This window comes from Podarcis bocagei (assembly GCF_964188305.1).
Source record: "Podarcis bocagei genome assembly, chromosome: 3".
NCBI classification, from domain to species: Eukaryota; Metazoa; Chordata; class Lepidosauria; order Squamata; family Lacertidae; genus Podarcis; species Podarcis bocagei.
In genome coordinates this window covers 61,879,454-61,906,395 of record NC_138127.1, presented here as the reverse complement: position 1 = coordinate 61,906,395, position 26,942 = coordinate 61,879,454, and the positions used below count along the sequence as shown (strand labels likewise).

The 26,942-nt window shown below is 41.5% G+C and overlaps 1 protein-coding gene across 5 annotated transcripts; it reads right to left on the bottom strand.

Annotated features, from left to right (window-relative positions):
• Nucleotides 1-326: 326 nt before the first annotated feature.
• Nucleotides 327-25,856, bottom strand: TSNAX (translin associated factor X). 5 transcript variants are annotated; one of them, XM_081186236.1, is made up of 6 exons: nucleotides 25,140-25,856; nucleotides 19,763-19,870; nucleotides 19,080-19,194; nucleotides 17,126-17,256; nucleotides 5,704-5,828; nucleotides 327-2,479 (listed from the first exon to the last, which is right to left on the bottom strand). In XM_081186236.1, the coding sequence occupies exons 1-6, from the start codon at nucleotides 25,153-25,155 to the stop codon at nucleotides 2,102-2,104; spliced, it is 873 nt and encodes a 290-aa protein (XP_081042362.1). In that variant the 5' UTR covers nucleotides 25,156-25,856; the 3' UTR covers nucleotides 327-2,101. The 5 variants fall into 5 exon arrangements, with proteins under 5 accessions (XP_081042362.1, XP_081042363.1, XP_081042364.1 ...); XM_081186237.1 differs by lacking the exon at nucleotides 25,140-25,856 and adding an exon at nucleotides 24,601-25,131; XM_081186238.1 differs by lacking the exon at nucleotides 25,140-25,856 and adding an exon at nucleotides 24,672-25,131.
• Nucleotides 25,857-26,942: the final 1,086 nt, after the last annotated feature.

Genomic DNA, 26,942 nt, shown 5'->3' with positions numbered 1-26,942 from the left:
AAACTGAAAGCTCTTTGTGACTCTAACACTACGTTGTCACACTTCTCAGGAAAAGCAAACTGCAAATAAGATAACTCCTGTGATCTCAGAAACTTAAACTGAAGCCATGAGTGTTCAGAATAACTCTTGAGGCTATAAACTCAAAACAGGTACCTGAAAGTGTTCTTTGATTTATTTTTCAGCAGTAAAGTGGCTATGCTGCAATATGGCAAATGTCACAACAAACCATTCCCTTGATTAAAGGCTTGATGTGAACACACAAGAGGATTAACCATTTTGCCAAAGGTAAAATGGATGGTAAATGGCTAACATTCTTTACCAGAAGGTTATTTTCATTAGTTTATTGTGGGGGAAAATATAGAAACACCAACACTCATAACATTCAATAATGGGGGGATATACATTACATTTTAAACTCTTATTACAGACTGGAGAAACCTGTGATAATTACCAATGACAAATATTTGCTCTTATATTATACTTCTGAAACTATGCCATGCCAACAGACCATTTGCCATACAGAAGCAAAGGCAGGGATTTGTGTCATTAATGGACCTGGTTCTTCTACTACTTCAAAGTATTTTTTTGTATATAAATTTTGTTTCCCATCTCTTCCCCCAACACAATGGCTTGGATTCTAAGTTGCTCTTCCATTTGCACAAGGGGTGGTGATTTCCACTGGCTTTCCCTTCCATGTGTAATCCCAAACAGCATATTCCACACCATTTCCAAAGGTTCCACAGGAATGGATTTCCAGAGAACGTGGGGCGCTATAGTGGGAAGTGGGGAGCAGGAAAGCCCTGTTCCATTAATGGAACTGTTCTATTCAAAGAGAGGAAGTGAGGATTCAAGCCAAAGTACATAATCAAGAAGACAGATCAACAACATCTGAACTTGGAACAAGTGAGTTGTGGATCTCGCCTACCATTGGTGTCAAACACTTCTGATGAAGAGCACAAATGACACACAGGCCTGGGTACATGTCTTACACATAGTGTATCAGAATGGGATGAGGAATGTGTGTGTGTGTGTGTGTGTGTGTGTGTGTGTGTGTGTAAATTGTTGTGCATACATACACTGACAAGCTGCTGCCAACAGCCATTTCCTCACATATGAACAAGCATTACAACCTATATATGGAAATTGCTCTATTTCCTGCACAGATATGATCCTGGTAATTTGGTAATATGTGAAGTAGTAATAAGAATCGTGAGCTGGTCATAAGCACCAACGCATGTTAGATGACAAACTGTCAATAAGCATCATTGTATCATTGTTCAGCAATACAGTTAGCAAAGATAAGTGGTAATTTGCAAAGTATTAGCCTAGTGAAAACTTCATTTTTAAAAACACGGCATTGACAACTGAACAGTAAGGTATTGGAATTTTACATTAACAGTGTGTATGTATTAATATTACTCAGAAGTGTCAGAACTTGCTTCTGTTACAAACAAGCATGATAAATTATTACAGCTTTTCCAGGCTTGTTTTGCTTGGCATCATTTTCAGCAACAGAAAGCTAGAATTAAGGCAGGATGTTCAAAGAGGTGAGTAAGGGCCCAAAAATATTGCATAACCTTAGTTAATTAGTTTCTCCAAGGTACATTTCTCATTCAAACATTCTCTATTTCTTTTAAGTCCCTTGGAATTTGACGTGTTGATTATAATACTTTTTCCCCCTCTCAGTCGTCACTATTCAGGAAGTGAAACTCAAACAGAAATGAGAAAAAAAAGTTACAACATTGAGTGTATGCACTATGACCCTTCCCCAATACCTCTCAATTACAAAGGGAGATTGAAGTGGGTCTATAACAATAAAATTTAGACTATAAACAGTGCCATTTGTGAGAATAAATAGCATTACAAAGTAGATTTTGCACTGACCAAAGAGCCTAGTGGGCTTGTAAAGTCACTATCTAAGAACATTTTTTATATATATACAAATTATTCTGGTTCTTCTTCTATCCCAAAACTTAAAAAATTAAAAAGAAAAAGATACTTCTAATAAACAAATCCAAAGTAATGAAATACTTTCTTACAATTCTACAGTTCCCCTCTCATTTTTTAAATTTTTTTTTTTGCCACGAAGTTTCTAAGTAGTTTAAGAAAGCCCATCTTCTTGGTCAATTATTTCAGTTTTGCTGGAGAACACATCAGCTAACATATGTTTTGGTATCTCAGACCCCCTGACTTTTAATGTGTAGCAGGCATTTTCCACTTTGGCCAAACTCTGTTTCAAGGTATAGAGTTTTTTAGAAACTTCATATGGTCCAGTGTTGCCAATATAGGAAAAGCCATCATAGATCTGGCGCAGGAACTGGCTCAGCTCAAATGGGGTATCTATGTCCCCATTGCCAACACTGTTAATGCACATCCGCATCAGCTCTCCAGTCAGATCAGCCACTCCCAGGAGGTAATCTACAGGAGTCACCTTCAGGCTTGAAGTGTTATGTTGCTTGTTGTGACAATCAGAAGATGGCTAGCAACAAAACAGAATACAATGGATAATTTAGAAACCAGTGAAATTGCAACTTGTTAAAGATAATTCAGAGAAACAACTAGTTATATAAAAATAATTCTGGAAAGAACATGGTCTTTCTTTTGAACCAGTCAACACATGAATATGGTTAATGTATGTCTCCCGTTATTTATTTGCAGTTAGGCAGGTATTAATCCCTATGTTGTGCCCAATTATTAACAGCTTAACCATAATGTGGTTCTCTACTATTTTCCCCAACAGGTGTCCTGTGTCTTCAATAATAACATGGCTTCATCCTCAGGCCAGGAAAAGCATCACCTACTAAATTTTTGCCTGTCATGCGGCATTTAAGTTATAGAAGTGCCCCCACTCAACAGCCAGCAACTCTACCTATTCTACATTCAGATACTTGGGTTGTTTGAGTTCTTCTTAAATGATACTATTATACTTATATCATTCACTCACATGGAGCTCTCAGTAGTTTCCCATCCAAATCAGATAATCCACTTTCTTTTATTTTTTGTTTGTGGACAACAATGTCTTCATTTGCAGAGCATGCACATGTACTGAGTGTGCACGCAAATGTTTGCTTTAAGGTCTACATTTCCTCTAATCAACAAAAACTTATTTTACAGATTCCCACTCACTACCATGGTGAAAACTGAGGCACAAATTGTCCAAGAGGATCAACTTGCTGATTAAAGAGGATGGCCAATGTTACTTAGGCAGGTGGAATGCACATGCCTTGGGTGGTATCCAGCAAAGTTTACTCAGAGTAGACAATTAAAATTAGCAGGCTAACTTAATAGTGTTCATCAATTTCAGTGGGACTAATCTGAGTGAAACTTTGTTGAATACCACACTTCGTCAGTTTCAAGGAAAAAAACACACAAACCCATTCAAGTTTCAGGAATCCTGGCAATTCAAAGGAATATCTGAAAAAAAGATATTTAATAGAACGAACAATCTCCAGCCTTGACACATGGGATAGAGATATGCCCCCTTCTACTCACAAATCCTACAGCACACAGACAACTACCAAATATATTTGTGAAGGCCCATCTATATAATAATAATAATAATAATAATAATAATAATAATAATAATAATAATGACAATAAAGATATTATTATTATTATTATTATTATATAGATGGGCCTTCACAAAGAACACCGTTAACATTTAGTGTGGCATTAAACCCCAGAGGTGAAGGGGTTTGTGAAGAAGTACAAAAAGAAAACGAGAGAATACTTGGTTTAAGGAAAGAAATGATGGTGCAGCTTCACACACCAGGAAACAGTGCACTGAGGGTTTCCAGTAGCAACAATTTACTGAAGCTTATTTCAAGGCTCATAATTTGGGGTGAGTAACATTGTAACACCAACAGAAATGACGGAATGAGAGCCTGAGCCCGCTTTGCTGTGTGTGCTCAGCCCAGAAAATACCAAAATTTACTTCTTGCATAAATTGTGCAACTGCATACCTGCATTTATTTGTTTTGCATAATTCATTCTGTTTCTGTTTGTCATAGGGGTAAAAGGGAAAGAGGAAGGCCCTGAAACCTCTAGGGAGTTTACAAGGGAAAAACAAATTTCACAAAGCTAAAGCCATGCTGCTTCAGACTTAAATAATAGGAATTTCCTAATATGCGAGTAAGGGATTGTATCCAAGAGTTGTAGCAGGCAGCCCCAAATTCGGCCCTCCAGATGTTTTGGGACTACAGTTCCCATCATCCCTGACCACTGGTCCTGTTAGCTAGGGATGATGGGAGTTGTAGTCCCAAAACATCTGGAGGGCCACGGGTTGGGGGTGCCTGGTTATATGTAACCATAGAAAAGCTTCTTTCTAGGGGGACTGTGGGCCTCAAAAATGCTGTGATTGTGGCAACTGCTGAAAATTGGGGGAGGCAGTTTACATGAGTAGAGATCCTACTCTACAAGCTGTTTCTGCCCAATTATCTCAAATTCCTTCCTCCTGCAACCCAGGTCTTAACTGAAGGTCCACTGGCTGCCAGAAAAGGGCTTTTCAGGGGGTTGTAGTAGGCAGGATAGGGTGGAAAAGGCTCACTGCACTGTACAGTAAATTATGGATACTATAAATGTGTTAGTAAACTATGTGTTTACTATAAATAGCCAATGCTTCATCCCCACTAATCATAATGTTATAATTTAAACCAGTTTCTGAATATTCCCTACTATATTTTATTTGGAAGGATGGGTATAATATATGAAAATAATTGGGGTTTTCCTGCTATTTTTATGGTCCTAAAGTAATAAATTATCAACTTTTGTATGTTACTATACTGAGCTGCAAGTATCTGGAGTCTTATTTTTCAAAAGACACCTGGACCTACAAAAAGTAAAACATTTGACTTCTGTCTAAATACTCTCCATGAGTCATCTGTAATAGCAAAACTGGGTACGCCACTTGTTCTTGTAGGAGTCATGTAATTTCCCATGTCAACAGCTCAAACTGTACAAACATTATGATGTATGGTTAGAGTTAAGCATAACCAAGATGTTAAAACATTAGGGTCTGAGATGACTCGGCGTGCTTATCTTTCACCTATGACTCAGTTCCAGCTTTTCAAAGACAGTATACAGCTACTTGCTGCAAACAAGTAAGACATTATGCAGCTACTTGCTCAGGCTGTAAAGCTATATTTTTTAATGCAAGTCCTCATGAATCAAAATCAGTTCTAATTCATGCATCTTAAATGTAGGTATATCGGGGACCTGCAAAAATTACTGGAATTTCCTTTGAAAATGTGTAACTTAAAAAACTATTTCACGGCATTTCCAAAAGATGATAATAAGTGAAAGTGCTGGAAAACATTAAGATGCCTTCCCTTAAGAACAGCCTTGCTAGAGCAGACCAATGGGCCTTCTAGTTCACTATCCTGCTTCCCTGCAGCGGCCAACTGCTCTGGGGGACCAAATTGCTATTTTTAAAGATGAAAGTTGCAATAATCAGGCGCCTAGGCCAACATCCATGTTGTAGGATTGTAGGGGCTGAATTCTTCATCAGTAATTTTCCAATAATTTCATTAGCGGGGGGCAGGGGGGAGAGAGGGAGAGGGAGAGAGAGGGGGGGGGAGAGAGGAAAAAACCTCCAAGATTACATATTAAAATACACTACATAAGATAGAAATGCCAAGTAATGGACAGTTTCTGTTGAACACAATGGGTTTTAGCTCATTAGAAAGCCAAGAAGTATTTTACTACCTTTGCTTCTTCCTCTTTTTCTTCTTCTGGAAATATCAGTTGCCTATTGATCTCCTCTATGCTAACTAATGACCGAGTTTTGATAAAATACTGGAATGAGACAGCTTCCACGTATTCCTGAAGACCTGGTTGAAGTGGGGGAAAATAAAACAAATGACATTTCACCATCATCAATAATTATTATGAAAATTATTTGAGTAATATTCTCAGGGTTCCTACAAAGAGAGTGTAAGAGTTTGGATTTGATATCCTGCCTTTCACTCCCCTTCAGGAGTCTCAAAGCGGCTAACATTCTCCTTTCCCATTCTCCCCCACAACAAACACTCTGTGAGGTGAGTGGGGCTGAGAGACTTCAGAGAAGTGTGACTGGCCCAAGGTCACCCAGCAGCTGCATGTGGAGGAGCAGAGACGCGAACCCGGTTCACCAGATTACGAGTCTGCCACTCTTAACCACTACACCAATTATGCAGCCAAGAACAGAAATATGGATGAACATTTCATAAATAAAAAAGCACAAAGGGACCCATATCTTGCACTGAAATATTATTGTCCCTGTACAGCAAATGGAAGATTCATCATAGCACCATGCATGCTGCAACTCCTATCTGCAATTTACAAGTTGCAGTGGGGAATATTCATGTCACTTGTGCCAGGTTTAAATGGGTAGGATCAGGCCCTAAAATTCTTGAAGAATTCAAAGAGAATTTGTTGCTTTCTACTCACAAGGCAAAATGTAGATCATTTTAAAACTTTATTCTTAGTTAATGACATGAATTCCATGACTAGCCAGGTGTATACCTAGCACACAACGAAAACTCTATGCTTCATGAAAGTAGAAGAATACACATACCCTAACCTCTGGTTAGGTACTTAATTTGTTCCGGAGGTCCGTTCTTAACCTGAAACTGTTCTTAACCTGAAGCACCACTTTAGCTAATGGGGCCTCCTGCTGCTGCCGCGCCGCTGGAGCACGATTTCTGTTCTCATCCTGAAGCAAAGTTCTTAACCCGAGGTAATATTTCTGGGTTAGCGGAGTCTGTAATCTGAAGCGTATGTAACCTGAAGCGTATGTAACCCGAGGTACCACTGTACTGGTGTGTTTGGAAAATGCATTACCACGGCATTTGATAGTGGAGGTGACTGAAAAAGGCTGTGGTAAATCTGTGGTAAATCTTTTGAAATGCCTTCATCCCTTTTGGACTTAACAGACTCTTTTACTTAGAACAGGGCAGAGAAGAAACCTCAAGTTCAGGATCTCATGAATAACTGAGGGCAATAAATATTGGGCAGCTACCAGCAGTAAACCTCATCAGTGAATTTCTCCTCAAAATAATGCCTTGGAAATAGCTACATTTTGGGGCAAGGCATCTGAAAGATGAATGATCCTGTCACTTGCAAACTCCCAGTGTCCCTATACGTCACTCAGCTGCAGATTACATCTTTCTCATTGCCCTCTCCTTCTACATTCAGCACCTCTTTACTATTGCCAGAGTTGCCACCCTCTTTTCTCACAAACTCTAGTTGACACATTAAACCAAAAAGGCAGTTTGACTGTGGCTCAGGAGCTGTATATGGCTGAGCTAAAGTATTCACTATTTTTAGTAATATCAAAACGGGTTTCGTCTTGACCATTTTTCAGTAGTGGGACCACAACATACACTCAGTTTACATACATGATTGCAACCTTATGCAGCTGTGGGAAAAATAAATAAAAGGAGAACCAGGGAAACCCACTGGTGGCCTCTCTCCATTTACTTATTTTTTTCCTACCCATGCACCCAACTGCTTTTCCTTACTTACCGGGTCCTGGGAAGGTCTCAGCAGGGCCCTGGGAAGCTCCCAGAGACCTTGTGCCTCCTTCTGGATAGGTTACAGGAGGGCTCTTGGAGTGGCCAAGGGACTTGTGCAACCTTCCCCGAGTCCAATAAGCAGACCCCCACCTTTCAGAAATGTTTGCCTATTAATCTCACACTCTGAAATGAATGGTCTTGTTTGGATATAACATTACAAGAACAAGCCCCAGTTCGTTGCTGGCATGCCTGCAAGGAGGAGGAGATCAAAATCTTTTGCTATACAAAGGGACCTTGGTTCTCAAACGCCTTGGTTCCCAAATGCCGAAAACCCAGAAGTGTTCCGGTTTTTGGATCTTTTTCGGAAGCCGAACATCCGATGCGGCTGTCAGCTATTGTTTTCGGGGCGCCTGCACCAATCAGAAGCTGCCCCTTGGTTTTTGAACATTTCAAAAGTCAAATGGTCTTCCGGAATGGATTAAGTTTCGCGCTTTTGTTTTTGCTATTTTGCATTTTTGTTTTTGAGGCTTTTTTGGTTAATTTGTTTTTGTGACTGTGTGGAACCCATTTCAGCTACTGATTGATTGATTGATTGATTGATTGTGTGACTGTGGAAATGGATAAAAGCCCCCCATCCAAACAATGGTAAGAATTGCAGGTAAGAAAAAATAATTATTTTTATTTTTATCATCTACAATACTGTCTTATTTATTTATAGTAGAGCAGTGTTTCCCAACCTTTTTTGGGCAAAGGCACACTTGTTTGATGAAAAAAATCTCGAGGCACACCACCATTACAGCCCCGTGACGTCAGCGCGCAGCGTCACGCCGGGAGGGACGCACGAAAGTGTAAGTTTCCATTTTTTTTCCTCCCCCTTGCCGGGGAACCTCCAAGCTTTGGGGGTGGGGGGGGAGGAGGCAGCAAAGCGAGGCAGGAAGGAGAGCGTGGCTTGGCTGGGTGAGCTTTGGCAGGGGCAGGGAATGAGAGCCGCAAGGCGGGCGCTGCGGACAGAGGCGCTGCCCGCCGAGCTCGCAGGCAGCCAGGCAGGCAGACGGCGAGAGCCCCGCGCTGGGCGGCCTCTCCTCGCTGCCGCCGCCCCGCCTCTCGCCGCCCGACTCGCCCACCTCCCTCCAGGCAACATCTTGCGGCACACCAGGCAACATCTCGCGGCACACTAGTGTGCCGCGGAACAGTGGTTGGGAAACACTGTAGTAGAGTACACTGATTATTGCTTTCATTTTTTTGGATCAATGGCCTCATTAGAGAGTAAAATTCATGTTAAATTGCTGTTTTAGGGGTTGCTTTTAAAAGTCTGGAAAGGATTAATCCGTTTTGCATTACTTTCTATGGGAAAGCGTGCCTTGGTTTTGGAACCGACTTCCGGAACAGTTTAAGTTTAAGAACCAAGGTACCACTGTATTTTTAACTAATTGTGGTTTAGCACACAGTCTGAAACCATCCAACTTCCAACTGCCTTATGAAGCTATGGGCAATCCCCCCACCCAAAAAAACTGAACAACTCTGGGCCATCTCCCCCCATTTTCTTAATTTGGAGTCCCCAAAAATAGGAGTCGTCTTATACACGGGGGTGTGTTATACATGGAAAAATACGGTATCTTCATTGAGTCCTTCAAAATAAAATCAGGATACTAACTAACAGCTGTTTTAGACTTATCCTAATGACTACTGAACTATGTTTTCCTCATTATAATCAAATAAACTAGACATGAAATACGTGCCTTTTAGAAGTCCTCCACAAAAAGCAGCTTGAAAATGACATTTAGAATGACCTAAGACCTTGACATAAGGTGTTTTTAATAAGCAGGTAAAAGGATGTTTAAATATATTATATTGTAACTTAATGGAAGGACATCCGCTACTTTCAGCAAATAATCCCAACGGTGAAAAAAAATCCATCCCATTTCACTATTCCATCCAACAATACCTTCCTCCTCCTGCTCTCAGTTTTGGGTCGTTTCCAAGAAAAGGATTACTTAAGGATCATGCTGCCAGTAAGAGAATAGTTTATAAGGCTGCCTTTGTGTAGTTTGTTTTCCCTGAGTGAACATTGGGAAGGCCAATTAAAAATCCATGATTGCATCTGCCAGCACTTCCTCAGATATTAAAACAGACTAAAAGAATAGTAAAGAAATGTTGACATTCTGTCTCAAAAGTGAGAACTTTCAAGAGCCATCTGGTCACCAGATCAAGTAGATGGTACTCCTATAGTCTTCTGTGCCTCTTTTCTGTTCTCTCAAATAGCTTTTTAAATTCTACTCTATATATGTATTACAAAAGTGCAGGGTTCTTAATGCTTCCAACAGCTTATCCATGATAAAGATGACAAGGAGCAACCAGCAGGGACAACAGTACAACTTTCAAGAAAAACAATATAAATAAGAATGGGGAGGCTATTTATTAATCAACCCATTGCACTGAGGCATCCACACAAGAAGGTGGGTAAGATAGTTCTTGAGAACAGTCAATGAGAAAATAATACATATTTTCTATTTTGCAGCATAATTTGCTGAACTTCATATGAAGGTTTTTCATTACTTGTCTGAATTAAAAGTACCTTCCTGTAATTTAATGTTATTCAAGTATTTAGATGCAGAAGCCAGGTCTTCTGGATTTTATATTCTCCGTTTTCTTGATCAGGACAGTGTATTTTTTCAAAGACTTCCCTCCAAAATTAATCTGCATTCAGTTTTCTCAATAATGAAATACAGCATTCACATATGATTGACAATAGACAAATTAAACTTGTCCATTTTGGGAAGAACACTGCAACATAGGAAGCTGCCTTATGCTAGTCAGACCATTAGTATATTTTGCTCAGTATGTTTACAATGACTTTCAGCAACCCTCCAGGGTTTTAGACAAGGCATTTTCCCCAGCCCTACCTAGATATGCTGGGAAATGAAACTGGGACCTTCTGCATGGAAAGCAAATGATCTACTACTGAACTATGGCCCTTCCCCAAACAATGAAATAGTTGGAGCAGGAAGTATAAGAAACCCAGTATATATCACATGACTCTGCTAACTTATCTAGGACCTTCACAGGGTGGCAAGAACTTTAGCAGAAATATGTACCAAAAAGGAGGCCCTAAGAGTCCTACAAACAAGTCCCAGAATAAGGATCCAATATTTAAAATCTGGCAAAGTTGTTTTCCCCCGCTTACCCTGTGCAATTTACTCCCTTGATCTCATTGCAATTACACAGCTTACCTGAACAAATGCCACGTTTCAAAGTAGATTAAAGCTAGTGCTTTAAAGATAGATAGATATACAGATTATTAATTTTAGTTATATTAAGTGTTCCTTTAAAATAATGCTTTATGTTTCAAATATCACAGCTGCTAGAAATCCAGTGCAAAAAAGACACTGGTTAGATCATGCTCCTGAGCAGCATAGGTCTCAATTAAATTGCAAAAGTATGTTTAATTTATTATAGAGATGCTTGCATGTATGCTAGCTTGCTCAATATCTCACTACTTGACCCAAGGAAAATGAAGCAGATCTGATGGCAGTCCATTAAAAGATTATTTAGTACTTTAAAAGCAATGGTGTCAGAATGGCCAAAACCCCAAATAATTCGAGAGAAGCAAATTGGAATCTACCAAGATAGCCCACCTGTAACATAACAAGGGAAAATGCACAACTATCCCAGAACAAAGCTAATTGATACAGGGGGAAATTACTTTTAAGTAATCTGTGTAGAAGTCCTTAATAATGATGACATTAGTTTTTTCAGTAGTCCAATCAGAAAACTGCATTTCCACATTTGGAATCTTATCTCTGTTGTCAAAAACAGCAAGGAGAAGAGCTTATTTACCGGTAATTTTTTCGCTACATCCTGTTTATTTGTTATTCAGCGGTCTTAATTTTACACAGCAATCCAATGGACCTTTTCAAGAAATTCTCCCTCTTCATGAATTTAAGATCTTTTATTCCCCAGTGAGCCTGGGAAATAATTTGTAATTTACATTGTATCACTTATTACATTACTAGTTATTTCTGGGTTACTGCTGCACTGTATGCATACTGCTATGAAAACCTGCATACAATATACAGTCTTGTTTTTGTTCTAGTTACTTTACAGCAGGGGCAATAATTTTTTTCTGTTGAGGGCCACATTCCCTCAGGAATCTGTCAGGGTGAGTGGGGTCATCAATTTCTTTCTCTATCACTCACCCCCCTCTTTCTCACATTTCCTCCCCAACCAAAAAAGGAGGCTGCTAGGAGATAGGTAGAGATCTAAGCTGATTACTTGCAGAGGGCTTTTGAAAACAGGGTGCAGGTCACAAATGGTCCTAGGACTGCAGGTTGCCCACTCCATGCTATAGTTCCTAGAAATCAGTATAAATTTGAAATCTAGGAAACAAATATGGTAAATATTTGCCTTATTATTTCAAACATATGTGAAGCTTCAGTCTACCTCATTTCTGCAGCTCTCATATATTCTCTCTCCTAGTTTTCTCTTCTCTTACTCATACCTGATGGCATCTCCTCCTCCCCATGTTCTTTTAGAAAAAGGGTGGCAAATTCAAGAGTTTGTTTCAAGTGGCCTGGCAACTCTCCAAAAGTTCTCTTGCCCTAAACTTACTTTGCAAAGCTCCTATAGCACTCAGGAAACAGGAAGGAGAGCCCCTTCCTTCTAGCAGGGAGATTCTTGTCCTCCTAGCTCAGTTCTAGCACATGGAAGAAACCACTTTTTCTGCTCTTCTGATAAATCAGAAACCCCTCTGCTCCCATTCCTCAGCTGATCATCAGAAGAGCAAGAGGATTGTCTGAGTGTGTGTTTATATGTGTATTCAAGTGTGTATTGGCAAGTTTAGCCATGCCCTTCACTGGCATGCAACCCTTGGAGGGCTGGGCCAACCCTCAATGCAGCCCTCAAGCCAAAAAAAAGTTTGCAATCTCTGTTCTAGAGCATTTCCACTTTCAGACTCATTACTCCTATCCTAGTTTTTTTTGCCTACTTTGTCTTAATAATTGTTTAGCTCAATCACTGCAGCCCTGCTGACTGCTTAGCATCTTAGTGACAGGCAGGCAGTTTAACCAGTTAACTGGCAAGGCCTTCATCACTGGGGTCACCACAACATCCCTTTCTGAACTACGTTATAGATAGGTGCCATTCTCATTGACAGAGTGGGCCAAGAGGAGGAGGGATGAGTAATGGAAGTAAATATATACCTACAATGGATGAGTCTCGTCTTTGCTCACCAACAATTTCTCAGTTATTAACATAGTCCTAGTCATAGCCATGAGTCTTTTCATGCATTATTTATTCCACTGCGCAGCTTATCATACATTAAGAAAGTTTTGGTTACAATAGATCTAGTTTGAATGCATGGCATTGAATTTAAAGTCTTTCTTTATTTTTATTTGTATGCCATCCCGAAACAAAGCTATCTTCGTGTCTTACAATAAATAAGTAAAAGCTATAGAAATGAATAAAAATGTAAAATCATTAACATAAACACAAAATTCACTACACCCCAAAATTAAAAACATATTTTTTTAAAAAAGAGGCCCAGAAGTCACAGTACAATTGGAACAAGGAAGGCATTTATTGCTATTTTACACCTGGAAGCCAGCATCAATTTTCTGCTTTCCTAACACTTCTTTAATACATATTATTCATTCTGTCAAAAAGGAATGCTTCGAATATGCTATAAACTAGGAGACAGGGATTCTATAGTACAAGTGCTTTGACTTCAAAAGTTATCACAAAAGAACACTATTCCTAACCATATGCATGAGTAGCTCTCTATTGTTGTTGTTTTAAACTAGTTATTTCAGTATCTCTCTGTTTGCTTGTATAGTCATCCCTTGGGACAATCTGTACTGTTAAGAAACGTGTAGAAAACAGGCATCCTTTTTGTTATTGTTCAATTATTAGTACTACACTCAGCGTTTGAGCTCATACAAGTATCCTTTGGGGAAATGCTCTGCGTGCCATTAGCACTATTCTTAATGAGGGAAAGCAGAAAACTTCTTTTAGTGCTCTGCCAGAATTGTTTTATCTTTAAGTCAAAAGAACAACGGCTTGGAGTAACCCCAAAAAAAGCATTTCATAACTACAAATGGCAAACAATACTCCCAAGGATCATATGTCTATTTATAGATTTACAATTATTACACCAAATACATGCACATCCCCCAGCAGGTTTGTTTGTTTAAATGGAGCTGCTACTGTAACTCAATAAAATAAAAATTAATTTAAACATTTTCCACAGGAAGGCTGATTGGGCCCCCTGGAAGTATTTTAAAGAGATGTATAAGGGAAGAAAAAGAATAGGATATTTCATGTCTGGTTTTAGGCCGATGGACAACATTTGTAGGAAGTCAAATGTTAATTGTACAGACTGGGTTTTTTAGATATAAATATTGGGTTTCTTTTTTACTTAGTAGAACACTAATGCCATGCTTGACAATATATTCAAATTTATGTTTTTGCATACGGTTTTTTGAACTGAGTAAGGCAGGCATAGGCAAACTCAGCCCTCCAGATGTTTTGGGACTACCATTCCCATCATCCATGATAACTGGTCGTGTTAGCTAGGGATGATGAGAGCTGTAGTCCCAAAACATCTGGAGGGCCGAGTTTGCCTATGCCTGGAATAAGGAATAGAATGCAGTACTAAAACGACGGAGAGAAAACATTTTGCTATTATGAAAAGTGAATGTTTACATTCCAATACTGTAATTGTCTTATTGTATTTATATCTCACATAACAATAATGACAGAACTCTGCCACTGATTTTATCTCCAAAGCATATATAAATCCTTAGGATATCATTAATTTCTCAGAAGGAGAACCTGGGATGAGATTAGCATTATTTATCTATAGCTTCTTAATGTTCTCTGGCAGATCCTTCCTTGATTTATTTCCAAGTCTTTGAATGAGAAGGGGAAACAGCTGTTGTATACAGAAAGCAAATGCAGCCTATTTGGTAATTATACTTTGGTAAGAGTAGCAGCCTCTTTCTTTTTGCTGTTAACTTACTAGTACAGTGCTACCTCAGGTTAAGAATTTAATTTGTTCTGGAGGTCCGTTCTTAACCTGAAACTGTTCTTAACCTGAGACACCACTTTAGCTAATGGGGCCTCCCGCTGCCACCGCAGCACGATTTCTGTTCTCATCCTGAAAGAAAGTTCTTAACCCGAAGTACTATTTCTGGGTTAGCGGAATCTGTAACCTGAAACGTCTGTAACCCGAGGTACCACTGTATTATGTTAAGGCTAAGCCACATTTTCAGGTGCTATTTTTCAGCTTCTTTCATTTTACCTTGCTGCTTCATATGCTTGGGGCAATCTTTCACTATTGATCCAACTGGTTTCTTTTAATATTTAAGAAGATACTGAAAACCCATCTATTTATTCATGCTTCTCATTCACGGTCCCTTCTTATACCTATTGACAATTGGCACAGTAACTCTCTTTCATCTGAATTCACTTTCTCTCATATCTTAATTTATTAGACTGCAAGCCTTCTAGTGCAGTCATATCTCTTAATTTTTGAATGGTGCTGTTGTATGCTGGTAAGTAAAATTATGACACAATAATTCACCTACAGTTGGTCTGAGTGTGTTGAATGGATTGCTCTGTCCCCAGTTTTGCTATTTTGAGATTTACCCATTACCCACCTGGACCAAGTTGTGATAAAACTTTACAGCTATTTTACATTCAAACTGACTTGAAAGCCAGAGTCCAAGATGGAGGTCTTGTCACATTTGCTTGGATAACCTTCTCAGTTTCCTAGATGTGACATGTTGTTTTACAATATGTGTATAATCATATGATTTATTATTTCTTGCATATCCTGGCTGATGAAAGCGAAATTGATGGGTATTACAGAAGCTTCCCAAGGGAACAGAAAAACGCCAAAGCTTAAGGAGGGACCATTAATGAGAAGCATGAATAAATAGAAGGGTTTTCAGTATCTCCTTAAATATTAAAATTAACCAGCTGGATCAATAGTGAAAGATTGCCCTAAGCATATGAAGCAGCAAGGTAAAACTAATCCTCAGCATTGGTGTTTTTGAGAACTAACACTTTCTTGTCCTCTAACATCGATTTCTTGAGGAAGGCAATTAAACATGTTGCTGTGCTACTCTAGGACTCTATGTACAATGCAAACTTCCATATGTTCCTGGTTCCTGGGGCGGATGATCTTCATCTGGAGCTTGACAAGGAAGTGTTTTCTATTTGACCTCTCAGTAGGTTCCAATATAGAAAAATAACCAACTTCTATAGGATCACTTAAATATCCTTGTGAAGATTCCAGGTATTGTATTACAATGGTTATAATCTTCTTTATCTGAACATTCACAGAGAGTAATAGTGGGAAATGACTCTTCTCCTTCTGAAGATGATCCTGAGGGATGTCTTAGATTTCCATTACAGTGGTACCTCAGGTTAAATACTTAATTCATTCTGGAGGTCCGTTCTTAACCTGAAACTGTTCTTAACCTGAAGCACCACTTTAGTTAATGGGGCCTCCCGCTGCCGCGGCGCTGCCAGAGCACGATTTCTGTTCTCATCCTGAAGCAAAGTTCTTAACCCGAGGTACTATTTATGGGTTAGCGGAGTCTGTAATCTGAAGCATCTGAAACCTGAAGCCTATGTAATCCGAGGTACCACTGTATTTATATTTAGTATTTAACATCTTCCCAAAGCCAGTGGAAGATATTGTGTGAAGGTTTACAGTTAAGTGTCATCAATATACACATGGCAACCAACTACACCTTTATTCACCAATCAAGCAACAAAAATATTGGTACTTTACTGATGCTTGGGTGATCAACTGGGTTAGTATTGATTGAACACCTATAAATCGAGAGTCTACAAAACTAATCTTGAATACACAAGATGTGCATGTTCAGGGTTTTTTTTTATTCATTTGCACTTCAGGCATCCCTCCCACTAGAACCCCCAAGCACAGTCACATAAAACTCTTACACACATGCAAGTTCCTCTTCTGAATCAGCCAATGTTGGCGACCACCCACAAAAAGAAAGCATTATTGATCCAACTGAACTTGTTACAAATTATACAGAAAAAGTTCCACTTGAATTCTGTGTATCTTTTCTTAGTCTTGCAATGAACTTATAAATCCAAATATTCCAATACAGGGGTGGGGTGTGTGCCCCTGTGGAAAACCTTCTAGGAGCCACATGCCAGAGATGGGCGTGGCCTGAGAGAAAAATGGCCAGAGCAACAAATGTGAATCTTAGCTTTATACAGTAGACTACATTCCAGCCATGCAAAGGTCAAGGTTTCCATGCACACACACCTCCCTCCATGCAGGCAAGCAAGAGACATCATCATAGTTCAAGATCACATTCCAGTCAAGCAAAAGTACTAGAGGCAGGCACAAAGCAAGGCCAGTGAGAGGGGAAGCCTGGTGAGAAGGGGCACAGCCTAGGAAGGGGTGTGGTCCAGAGAGACTTCCAAAGGCCAGTTATAGAGGCCTGAAGTTCCACATCTGATCCTTGGGCCTGAGGTCTCCCACTCCTCTTCTAATATAAGCCATTCCCGACAAAATCAGACCAATGTTCACATGTCAGGTGATGAAATAAAAACAGACCCAACTAAATCAGTGCCTTATTTCTTATACATACCTGGAGAGATGGCTCTGTGAAACTGATACATATCTTCTCCCATCAATTCTTGCGCTACTTGTTTTATCTTCTGTCTCACGAGATCTAATTTGGTCTCAGATTCCATTAATATTTCCTCCCCATTAGGAGCACTGTCAACACAAAATGAATTATACATGGTAATACTGTATCTGCAGCAAAGAGGCAAAGGGTATAATGTGCTCAATTAAGCTTAATCCTCTGCCATCAGAAAAAAACTGAATGAATCCATCCAGTATCAGAAATACAATAACAAGAGATGTCACAAAATTCCTTCTATTCCTGAAGTTCAGCAGCAGATGACATCCCTTATGAAGCAGAAACAGCAATATCCATACACAAGAGGAAAGGAACCTCAGGGTACCCCAAGGTTTGCAGAAGTACAAAAGAAAGGGGGAAAAGAAAAAACCGTATGGGGAGGGAATAAGCCATTGCAGACTATTCATGCCCAGGGGCCACAAAGACTAACTAACTGGCACAAAACACAGGGTGGGGAGGCTACTGGGGAGGACAGCATGGCTAGCCGACTGCAACAGTAAACAGAAGTACATTTTTCCTAGCTCTCAATTGTAACATAAATAATTGTAACAAATTACAAATTATTTGTATATTGCAGCATAATTTTTGTGGACTGGAACCAGCTGACATTTCAGCAAACTCAGCTGACGGATGTGGAGTTTTGTTTTTTTAAAGGAATAGAAGATCTGTTATTACAACTCAATGAGAAACATCAACCAATATGGTGAAGTATCAGATATTCACACAAGCTCTTATTCATCTGCACTTCTCAACACTATCATCCATGCCGCTGCATCAGCTGTGATTACTAGTACAGCAATGTGGCCAAATAACTGATGCTCACTTCCACTATAATCAACTCATTGTCTAACAACGCTAAGCTAGTCCAAACAGTGCTGTTAAAGCTGTCAACAACTACTGTTATTCATAGAAGCGCTGCCACCACAAGATAGACTAGGATGATAGAAAAATAAAAACTTTTATCAAGGCCAGATGCGGAGAACCTGAGGCCCTCCAGATGTTGCTGGACTACAACTTCCACCATTCCTGATCACTTGCTACCCTTGCTGGGACTGTTGGGAACTGAAACTTGGAGGCTTCTCACTCCTGATCTAGGCAAAGCCTACTGTAACATGTAATCAGATAACCTCTTTATGTAACAGATTCTCATAAACCATTTTCTACCATGCATACCCTTTGCTATGTTCACTTGAAGGATCACAAATGGCCCTAAGGAGGCACAGTAGAGAAGAAAGCCAACTGAATGTCCTCAGGGATTTTGCAGCCAACTGAATGTCCTCAGGGATGGGACCAGCCTAATCGCCTTAGGGAGGGAATTCTGTAATTGGGGCACTGCCACAGAAAAGCCCTACTCCAGGCTCCCAATGGCCAAACGTCTTTTGGTGGTGGGACCTTAAAAGGATTACCAAACAGTATTGCACAAATGCAGCTAGATAAAACTTATGCCTCTGCAGCACTGACAGTCTGCACAATGGGAATCTGCCTTTAGCTTTTCTTTAAAGATATACCAGGATAAGGCAGGTCCTAGGCTCTCTCTTTTTCATTTCATTTGATTGTCCCCGGACTTGCAGTACAAATTAGTTTCTCACTTGGTTTTGTTAGTGAGCTAGCAAATACAGTAAGTTTATGGAAAGTTACAGTGAATGTTTAAACACAGCAATGAAATTAGAAGTTCAACACTGCAAGACAGTAGGCAATTGAAAATAGGACTCCTGAATTTTTATCAGTGGCAAATTTATTGGGTCCCACTTTCCGCACTCCTGGACAAAAAGGCAAATGTATCCCAACTCCAACTTTTACACAGCTGTTAAAGAATCAGGAACCCTTTCCTCATTTGTATCTGGTTATCCTACAGAGCAAGCAAAAAGAACATTAAAAAGCTACATTAATTACTCACCTGGTAATCCTATGCAGTAAGAATATGACCCTTTTACTTTCAATAGTTATATCACGACTAAGTTTCACAAGCCTCTCATATTTATCATGTTTTGTATCAAGTTCCACCTGAAACGCTAAAGAGAACAAAAGGCAGAGAAGCATGTCAGTCAAGCATATGTTGAAAATATCACAAAGGAGCATCCACCAGCAAGCCAGAAAAAGTAGCAACATTTCTAATAGGCAAATATTTAGATGTGAGCTTGTTATACAGAATATTATTCACGTTAGTATTCAAACTAAGCTTGGAAATCTTCTGTGGAACCAATAATAACTAAGAGCTTAACTCTTGTCTTTGACAGAGCAAACTATTTTAGCAATATTGATTTCACTGGACTCGTATCAATTCTGACACACATTTTTTTAAAAAAAAATCATGGATGCAAATCAGCTGCTTCTTTTCTCAGTGCAGTTTCTCAAGTGTGTGGAAGTGAGCGTTCAGCATGAATCAGACAATACACAGGAAGAGTCTGAAGCCATATCTACAATCACAACAGCAATTTTTACAGCTACCAACTGAGAAAATATATGCAGATTGTTTCCACTAGAGCCCTTAAGAGCTCAATACTGTACATAGAGGAAATGCAATAAGGCAGCCAGTTTGCATGTGCAAACCAGTCCACAGGCCTTTAAGCAATTGCCTACCTTTGAAGGACATAGTCATCGCTGAAGGAGGATTAATGCTGTCTTTTTCTTCTCTCCGATGACCGTGAGGGAAATTGTCATGCTTTCTTTTTCGGAACTCACCTGTTCCTAGGAATATGAAAGAAAAGAAATGAGAGATAAACATCATCAAATTGTAATATCAAGAAACAAAGGTTCACAAATTTTGGCTTGTCAAAAGTTATGCTCGCCATCAACCTTGCCCTGAAGTGTTGATCACAAGAGCTAGCTTCTGGGGCAAAGTAATGTCAAAGCCTAATAGAACTCTAGATGCAACCTTCTTCCCAGCTCTAGGTAGACAGTTTGAGAGCTCATTCTTGTACTTTAAAAAACAACAACTGTTATGTGTACTGCCAACACTAAACTTTGCACTTCAGTTCATTAGTTTGCATACAATGTTAAATTCAGGCTACTGATCTGAAAAAGATGGGTCTCATGGTATTTTTTTAGATGTGAACATAATCAAGAATTACTGAGTGCCTCAAACAAGCCAATGGTTCTTAATAATACAAGGTTTTGTTTTGATTATCAATATAGCAGCAAATAGGTGCCTAGTACTTTTTACTGAAATATTGATTTTCTGATCTCTTACTTCAATAATATATCCTACACAACCAGCTTATCTCTCACTATTTGCGAGGAAATTAAATCTTCCCCTTACTTTCTCACTATAAAGATCCATCTCCCAAAGACCAAAAGCCCATGGTTGTTAACTACAGTATACCTGCCCCCAGTAATTAACGATTCCGACCGCAATGAAAGGTGGTCTGAACTTTCGTCTTGGCTCCATGATCTTCAAACAACTAACCCAGGACTTCCTCAAATCCTCTTAGGCGACTTTAATGCAAGAATAGGTCCCAACGACGATGATATAGTATCCCTCGCAGCACTCCTGGACAACCCCCTGCAGCCCCCCTGGGGAAACAGATGCTCTCTTGATCCTATAACAAATGCGTCGGGGAGGCTGATGGTCCAATTGGCCATGGAAAACGATCTCTGTATCGCGAATGGTAACATTACTCCCTTGTCCTCGCAGCAATTAACGTGCATCACTTCCCGGGGAACTAGTGTTGTCGACTACATTTTACTGACGCCGGAGCTATTTTCAATTTCTACAAAAATGGAAGTGGCTGAATATTTTGGTGGTGACCACCTTCCATTGACTCTATTGTTAAACCTAATAGAGCCATTTTCAGTCCCCTCAAACTACAGTACCACAGTACAAAGCCACCCAGTATACAAAACAAAGAAATGGACAAGCCTCAGCTCTTCTCTTGCCCTGGACATACAAAAATCATTTGTTATGTCTCCAGTTCCCTCTGACCTAATCCTGCCCGCTGATCAATACCGGAAATTACTTGATGCTTTCTCAACAACTTACATAACCACCACCTCGCCTACCCACCAACGCCTCTTCTCTGAATCGCCTTGGTTTGACAAGGAATGTAAAGCCCTAAGAAGGCAAATTAGGAAAATGGTCAGAACCATCAAATTTTCCAACGATCCCCAAACCCGTGCAAAGCTCACAGATACTAAAAGGACATACAGAAACATGATTCATTGCAAGAAACAGCAGCACATCCTTGAGGCTTGGTCCACTCTTTGTTCGGCTGTAGAGAGGCATGACTCCCGCTCCTTCTGGCGCTTAGTTAGACCTTCGGCACCATTCAATCCAGCTACCCAGATTTCCGCTGACGAATGGATTGCCTACTATTCAACCAGTTTCGCTTCTCCAAATCATCTTACAGATCTCCTCCAATCCCCGTCGGACCCTTGTTCCTGCTCTCTTAGCCCCACTTCCTCAATAAACTTTACCTCAACTCGCATTTTCAACATCATAATGTCAATGCGAAGGAATAAGGCCCCCGGCCCAGACATGGTCCCGTTGGACCTTTTCCTGACTGATCCTCTTTGGTGGAGCGAACAGCTGACCTCTGTATTCACCGCTATCTCCTCCGCCCTAGACATCCCCGACTCCTGGAGAGAAGCTATAATAGTTCCGATCTTCAAAGGCGGCCAGCCAAACATCCCTAGGAACTATCGCCCCATCAGTTTATTATCTATCCCGGGGAAAATATTTGCCGCTGTTTTACTGGAGGAACTTCTCTCATGGGTCCAGGAGAGGAACATTCTACCGCTAGAACAGATTGGTTTCCGAAAGTCAGCATCAACCATGGACCACTGCCTAACTCTCTATCACCTTGCCAGTAAATACACTGCACCAAGGCAAGGCCACCTATTTGCCGCTTTCATGGACCTGGAGGCTGCCTTTGATTCCATTCCTAGGCAGAGATTATGGTCCAAACTTGCCCATCTGGGAATTGATCCGCACCTCCTCTCCCTAATTATTTCCCTGTATTCAAACACCACAGCCCGCGTCCGAAGTGGGCCCAACGGCTCCCTCACTACTCCATTTTCAACGGCCAAGGGCGTCCGACAAGGTTGTCTCTTAGCCCCTCTACTGTTTAATCTTTATCTTCATGATGCAATTTCCACTTTGAAGCTAGCATCTAAGTACCCTCCTCACTTAGCAGGCCACCCCGTTGCTTCCCTTTTCTATGCTGATGATGCCGTCATCTTATCCAGAACAGCTGCGGACCTAGCAAATGCAGTTAATGCATTTATCGCCTATTGTAAGGCGGAAGCTCTTAATATTAACTATAAAAAATCGAAAGTCCTCCACTTCACTCGTTCCCGTAAACTCAAGCTGGAGCCGCTTAAGATCACAGGTGGCTACTTAGAAAAGGTAAAAGCCTTTAAATACCTAGGCTTAATATTCACTAATAATCTCTCCTGGACCACCCATCTACAATCTGCCTTTCTCGCTGCAACCACGACCTCTAACGCCATTGCCCGATTTTACCACCAGAAGGGTGGCAAACACCTTCCAGCAGCAATTCAAATATTTAATGCCAAAGTTGTCCCTAAATTATTATATGGATGCGAAGTATGGACTACAGCAATATCAGCTAACTTGGATCGCCCTCTTCATATGTTTCTGAGATCTCTTTCCGGCGTCCCGAGATGTGTCTCAGGTGCAGCCCTACGACTCGAGTTCGCCCAGTCCTCAATTGTAAAACGAGCATGGAGTCGAGCCATTTCCTATAGCTCCCACCTATTAGCATCGGATGCTCGAATTAGAGGTGGGTTTTCCAATCTGATCCTAAGAGATATTCATAACTCCCCTTGGAAAACTACAATTAACCTCAAACTCCGCTCTCTTCTCAATTTGAATTGTAAAACTGTTCTTAACTCAGAGTATATCAGCCCGGCGGCCCTACCTCCAATTAAAAAGAAACTGCAGCAACTTGACTTCTCTAATACAGCTTCCTATGCAAGAGGGCCGTGTTCAGGCCTAGCCCTAGCTATTCCACCCCCTGAAGGGATCCCTCTATATTGCTTCACAATTTCTTCGGAGGCTAAGCGAAGGGCCTTTACCTGTGCCCGTCTCAACTGTTTTCCCACAGCAGTTCTGTCGGGTCGTTATTCCAGAGTTCCCATCGCAAATAGAACATGCACCTGTAATGACACGACCCTGGAGACTATGGAACATGTAATGCTCTTCTGTCCTAATTGGACAGATGAAAGATCTCGGTTTTTAACCCCTCTCGTGAACAAGCTTCATCTCCCAATCCAGCCTTGGATAGTGTCCCTTTTTTTGCAGGATTCTGATTGTTGGATTACCGAGATGACAGCTAACTTCCTGCTTAGTGTGATGAAGAGGAAAGCGGCACTAACTTCTTCCTTAACACCACAGCTGCAGTCGATACGCCACACAATCGAACGAAGTCCCAAGTAGCCTTATTGTACAAGGACAATGGAGTTAGGACAAATCTGAGGAGCTGAAGGACCCTTTAACGGTCCTCCCCCAGCCTCAGCAGTTTTTTTCTTTTTGTGTGTGTGTTTTTTTTTCTCTTTAAGTATTTGCCCAGGACGATATCTACGCTTACCTCCCCACCCCCATTTTATGTTGTTATTTTAATGTATATTATGCTATGGCCGCACGGCTAATGCAATAAAATTTATGTGTGTGAAATTTATGTGTATCCTACACATATCTCTCAGCGATTAAATCTCACTAAACTCAATGGGATTTATTTCCCAATATCGGGCCTAGGACTGAACTGCAGCCAGTAGTTTTCAAAACCACACCAGTGCATGTAGATAAGTAGGTACCGCTGTGGTGGGAAGGTAAACTGTTTCTGTGTGTTCTGGCTTCCGTCAGTGTTCTCTTGTGCCAGAAGTGGTTCAGTCATGCTGGCCACATGACCCAGAAAGCTGTCTGTGGACAAACGCCAGCTTCCTCGGCCTGAAGCGAGATGAGCGCCGCAACCCCATTGTCGCCTTTGACTGGACGTAACCATCCAGGGGTCGTTTACCTTTACCATAACTCCTTAAGTCCCAGGCCAGTGCCTGTAGCACAATTTCTTTTCCTTTTCCTACAGAAAAACAGAGCTGGACCCTGGCTTTGGCAACAGCTGCACTGCTATCATTTTCAACACACCACCAGTTTGACATGTAGTCTACCACTAGCTTAGCAAAATATAATGAATGAGCAACTAGCAAGTCTGCACTTTTTAGAAGTGCAATACATATATATATATATATATATAGGCATTCCTATATATATTCCTAAAGTAGTAAACACTCCAAAGGTAATGGGTAATGCTCATCCAACTAGCATATGATTGGATAACGTAGGCATAACCTCAAGTAACCTGGAGGGTTGCACAGGGTCACAAAAGAACATTCAAGTGTGAACTTGTACTGTCACAAAACAGCACGGGCAACTATGCTGCTTGACGCAGTGAAGCGGCCACCTTTTCTTGCAGGATTCTTAGACCATACTTGTAACCGCTACTCGTTACTTGGTTTTTTGCTTCTCCCTCACCACCTTTTCTGCGCTGGGTCTTGCATTTCTGCCTCTCAACCAGCTGTCACAGGTGCAAGAGCCTTTCCAAAAGGGGCGATGCTGGAAGACGGGGAGGGGGAGAGAGGAAGAGAGAGGGAGACCATCCGAACACAACAAGGTCCTGCCTCCACAAGCGGTTAAGAGCGTCGGCCTGTTACTGGGGGCCGCGGGCGCTCCAAGCCCCCACTTGGCCATAAAGCTCAACGGGTGCCGGGCGACCACCGCCTCGCAGCCAAGCTCCTCGGGGGAAAGGCGGGATAGGAATGGAATAATACACTGGCATTTGGGGGCTAAATGGGCGAAGGGAAGAGGAATAAGAAAACGGGAGCGAAAGGTCAAAATAAGCTGACTGGGGCGCGGGGCAGGCGCGGGTCGAGGGCCGCCTGAGCCTCTCTCGACGAGGGAGGCCCGTCCCTCTTTCCCCCCTCAGCCCGCCGCTGCCGGCACCTTCTCTGCCGCTCATGTCGCCCGCGCTCGCGCCCCGGGAGGCCTCCGCTCCGCCCCTTTCGAACTCTGAGGGCGCCACGCGCAGCAACCGCAATGGACGCCGCAGCTCCCACTTGAGGGCGGGTCGCTGGGCCGCCGCTCCGTTTCCTCAGTTTGCCAAGACCTTCCCGCTCTCTTCTCACCGCCCTCCTTTTCCTCCCTCCCCCCACCGCCGCCTTCTTTCGGCGTCCTTCTCAAATTCCTGACAGCAGAGTTTAATTTCATGGAGCGCCGAGCCCGCCGCGTCTTCGGCATCGTCTCCCACCGCCTCAGAGCAGAGGGTGGGAGCCGGCCTAGACGCCGCCATATCTTTAACTATTTTTCTGGATAAGGGAAAAGACTTTCCGAAGCAGGCATTCGTTGTGGAGCCACATCCCGCGCGCTCTGCAGCCGCTTCAAGCCCTCTGGCCGAGCAAGGCATTGTGGGGAATGTAGTTTTCGTGAGAAAGGTGGCGAAGGGGCCTCTCTGAGCCATAGAGGTAAGAAAACTTAAAGGCGGGAAGCGCGAGTTCCTCCTAGCCCCTCTTCGTAAAAACTGCAGAGGCTTGTGGCAACCTTGAAGACCAACAAATCTGTTGATTTCATGATTACGACGTCAGATGTACGGAGCCAATCCCGCTTTATATAGCTCCGCCAAACGAGGCCAAGCTTTTCCCATGAAAACATCATTTGCATCTTAGAATGTCCCGGGATGTGCAGGAATTCCGCATCAGGGGCTCCTGTACTGACAAATCAGCACGGGAAGCGTTCCTTGAAGTCTGAAGGAACAACTGGGAACGCAGTTACACCAACGCATTGCATCCTAGACACTGCTGCTTAGAATCCCATACAAGCCATCACAGGGCTCACCCACACCAAAGCATCACAGGGTTTTGGGGAGGCAGATGAGGTACAGTGGTACCTCAGGTTACATACGCTTCAGGTTACATACGCTTCAGGTTACAGACTCCGCTAACCCAGAAATAGTACCTCGGGTTAAGAACTTTGCTTCAGAATGAGAACAGAAATTGTGCTCCAGCGGCGCAGTGGCAGCGGGAGGCCCCATTAGCTAAAGTGGTGCTTCAGGTTAAGAACAGTTTCAGGTTAAGTACGGACCTCCGGAATGAATTAAGTACTTAACCTGAGGTACCACTGTAGTTGACTAGTGCCTGCTGCTGCACCATTACTGAGGGAGCACTGACTGACGGCATGCTCATTCCTATGAATGTTATTAAAGTTGGTAAATGTTCTAATCATAACGGCTATAAAAATTCATAGGCACACTTACTTCAAACAAAACATAAGTAGAATTTGGTTGCAATAGTTGACAATTAGCCAGCAATTTTTAAAAGTGTGTCTGGCTGTTAACCAGAAGGTTGGTGGCTCAAGCTCACCCAGGGATGGCTGTGGGAAGGATTTCTGTGTTGGATTAGTTGACCCATGAAGTTGCTTCCAACTCTATGATTCTATGACTTTTATGACATGCTGTCTAAGAAAATACCTGAATAACCCTAGGCTATGTTTCACCTAGCATTGCTGCCAGACTTCAGGCAGACATACTTTCTGGCCCTCCTCCTTGAAATCTTTTAAGGGAGTTGAGTGAGTTTCCTACCAGAACCCCCCTCCCTGGCATTGTGTTTCTATTATTGTGACTAGTGTTAGGGGAGAAATTAGATTCAGTTCACATTTCAAAAGGCAAACCTACCTAATTCACACTTTCCAAAATAATACACGGACCAATACACAGTCATCCTTCAAAATTTGCACTTAATTTTACAGTGTAGT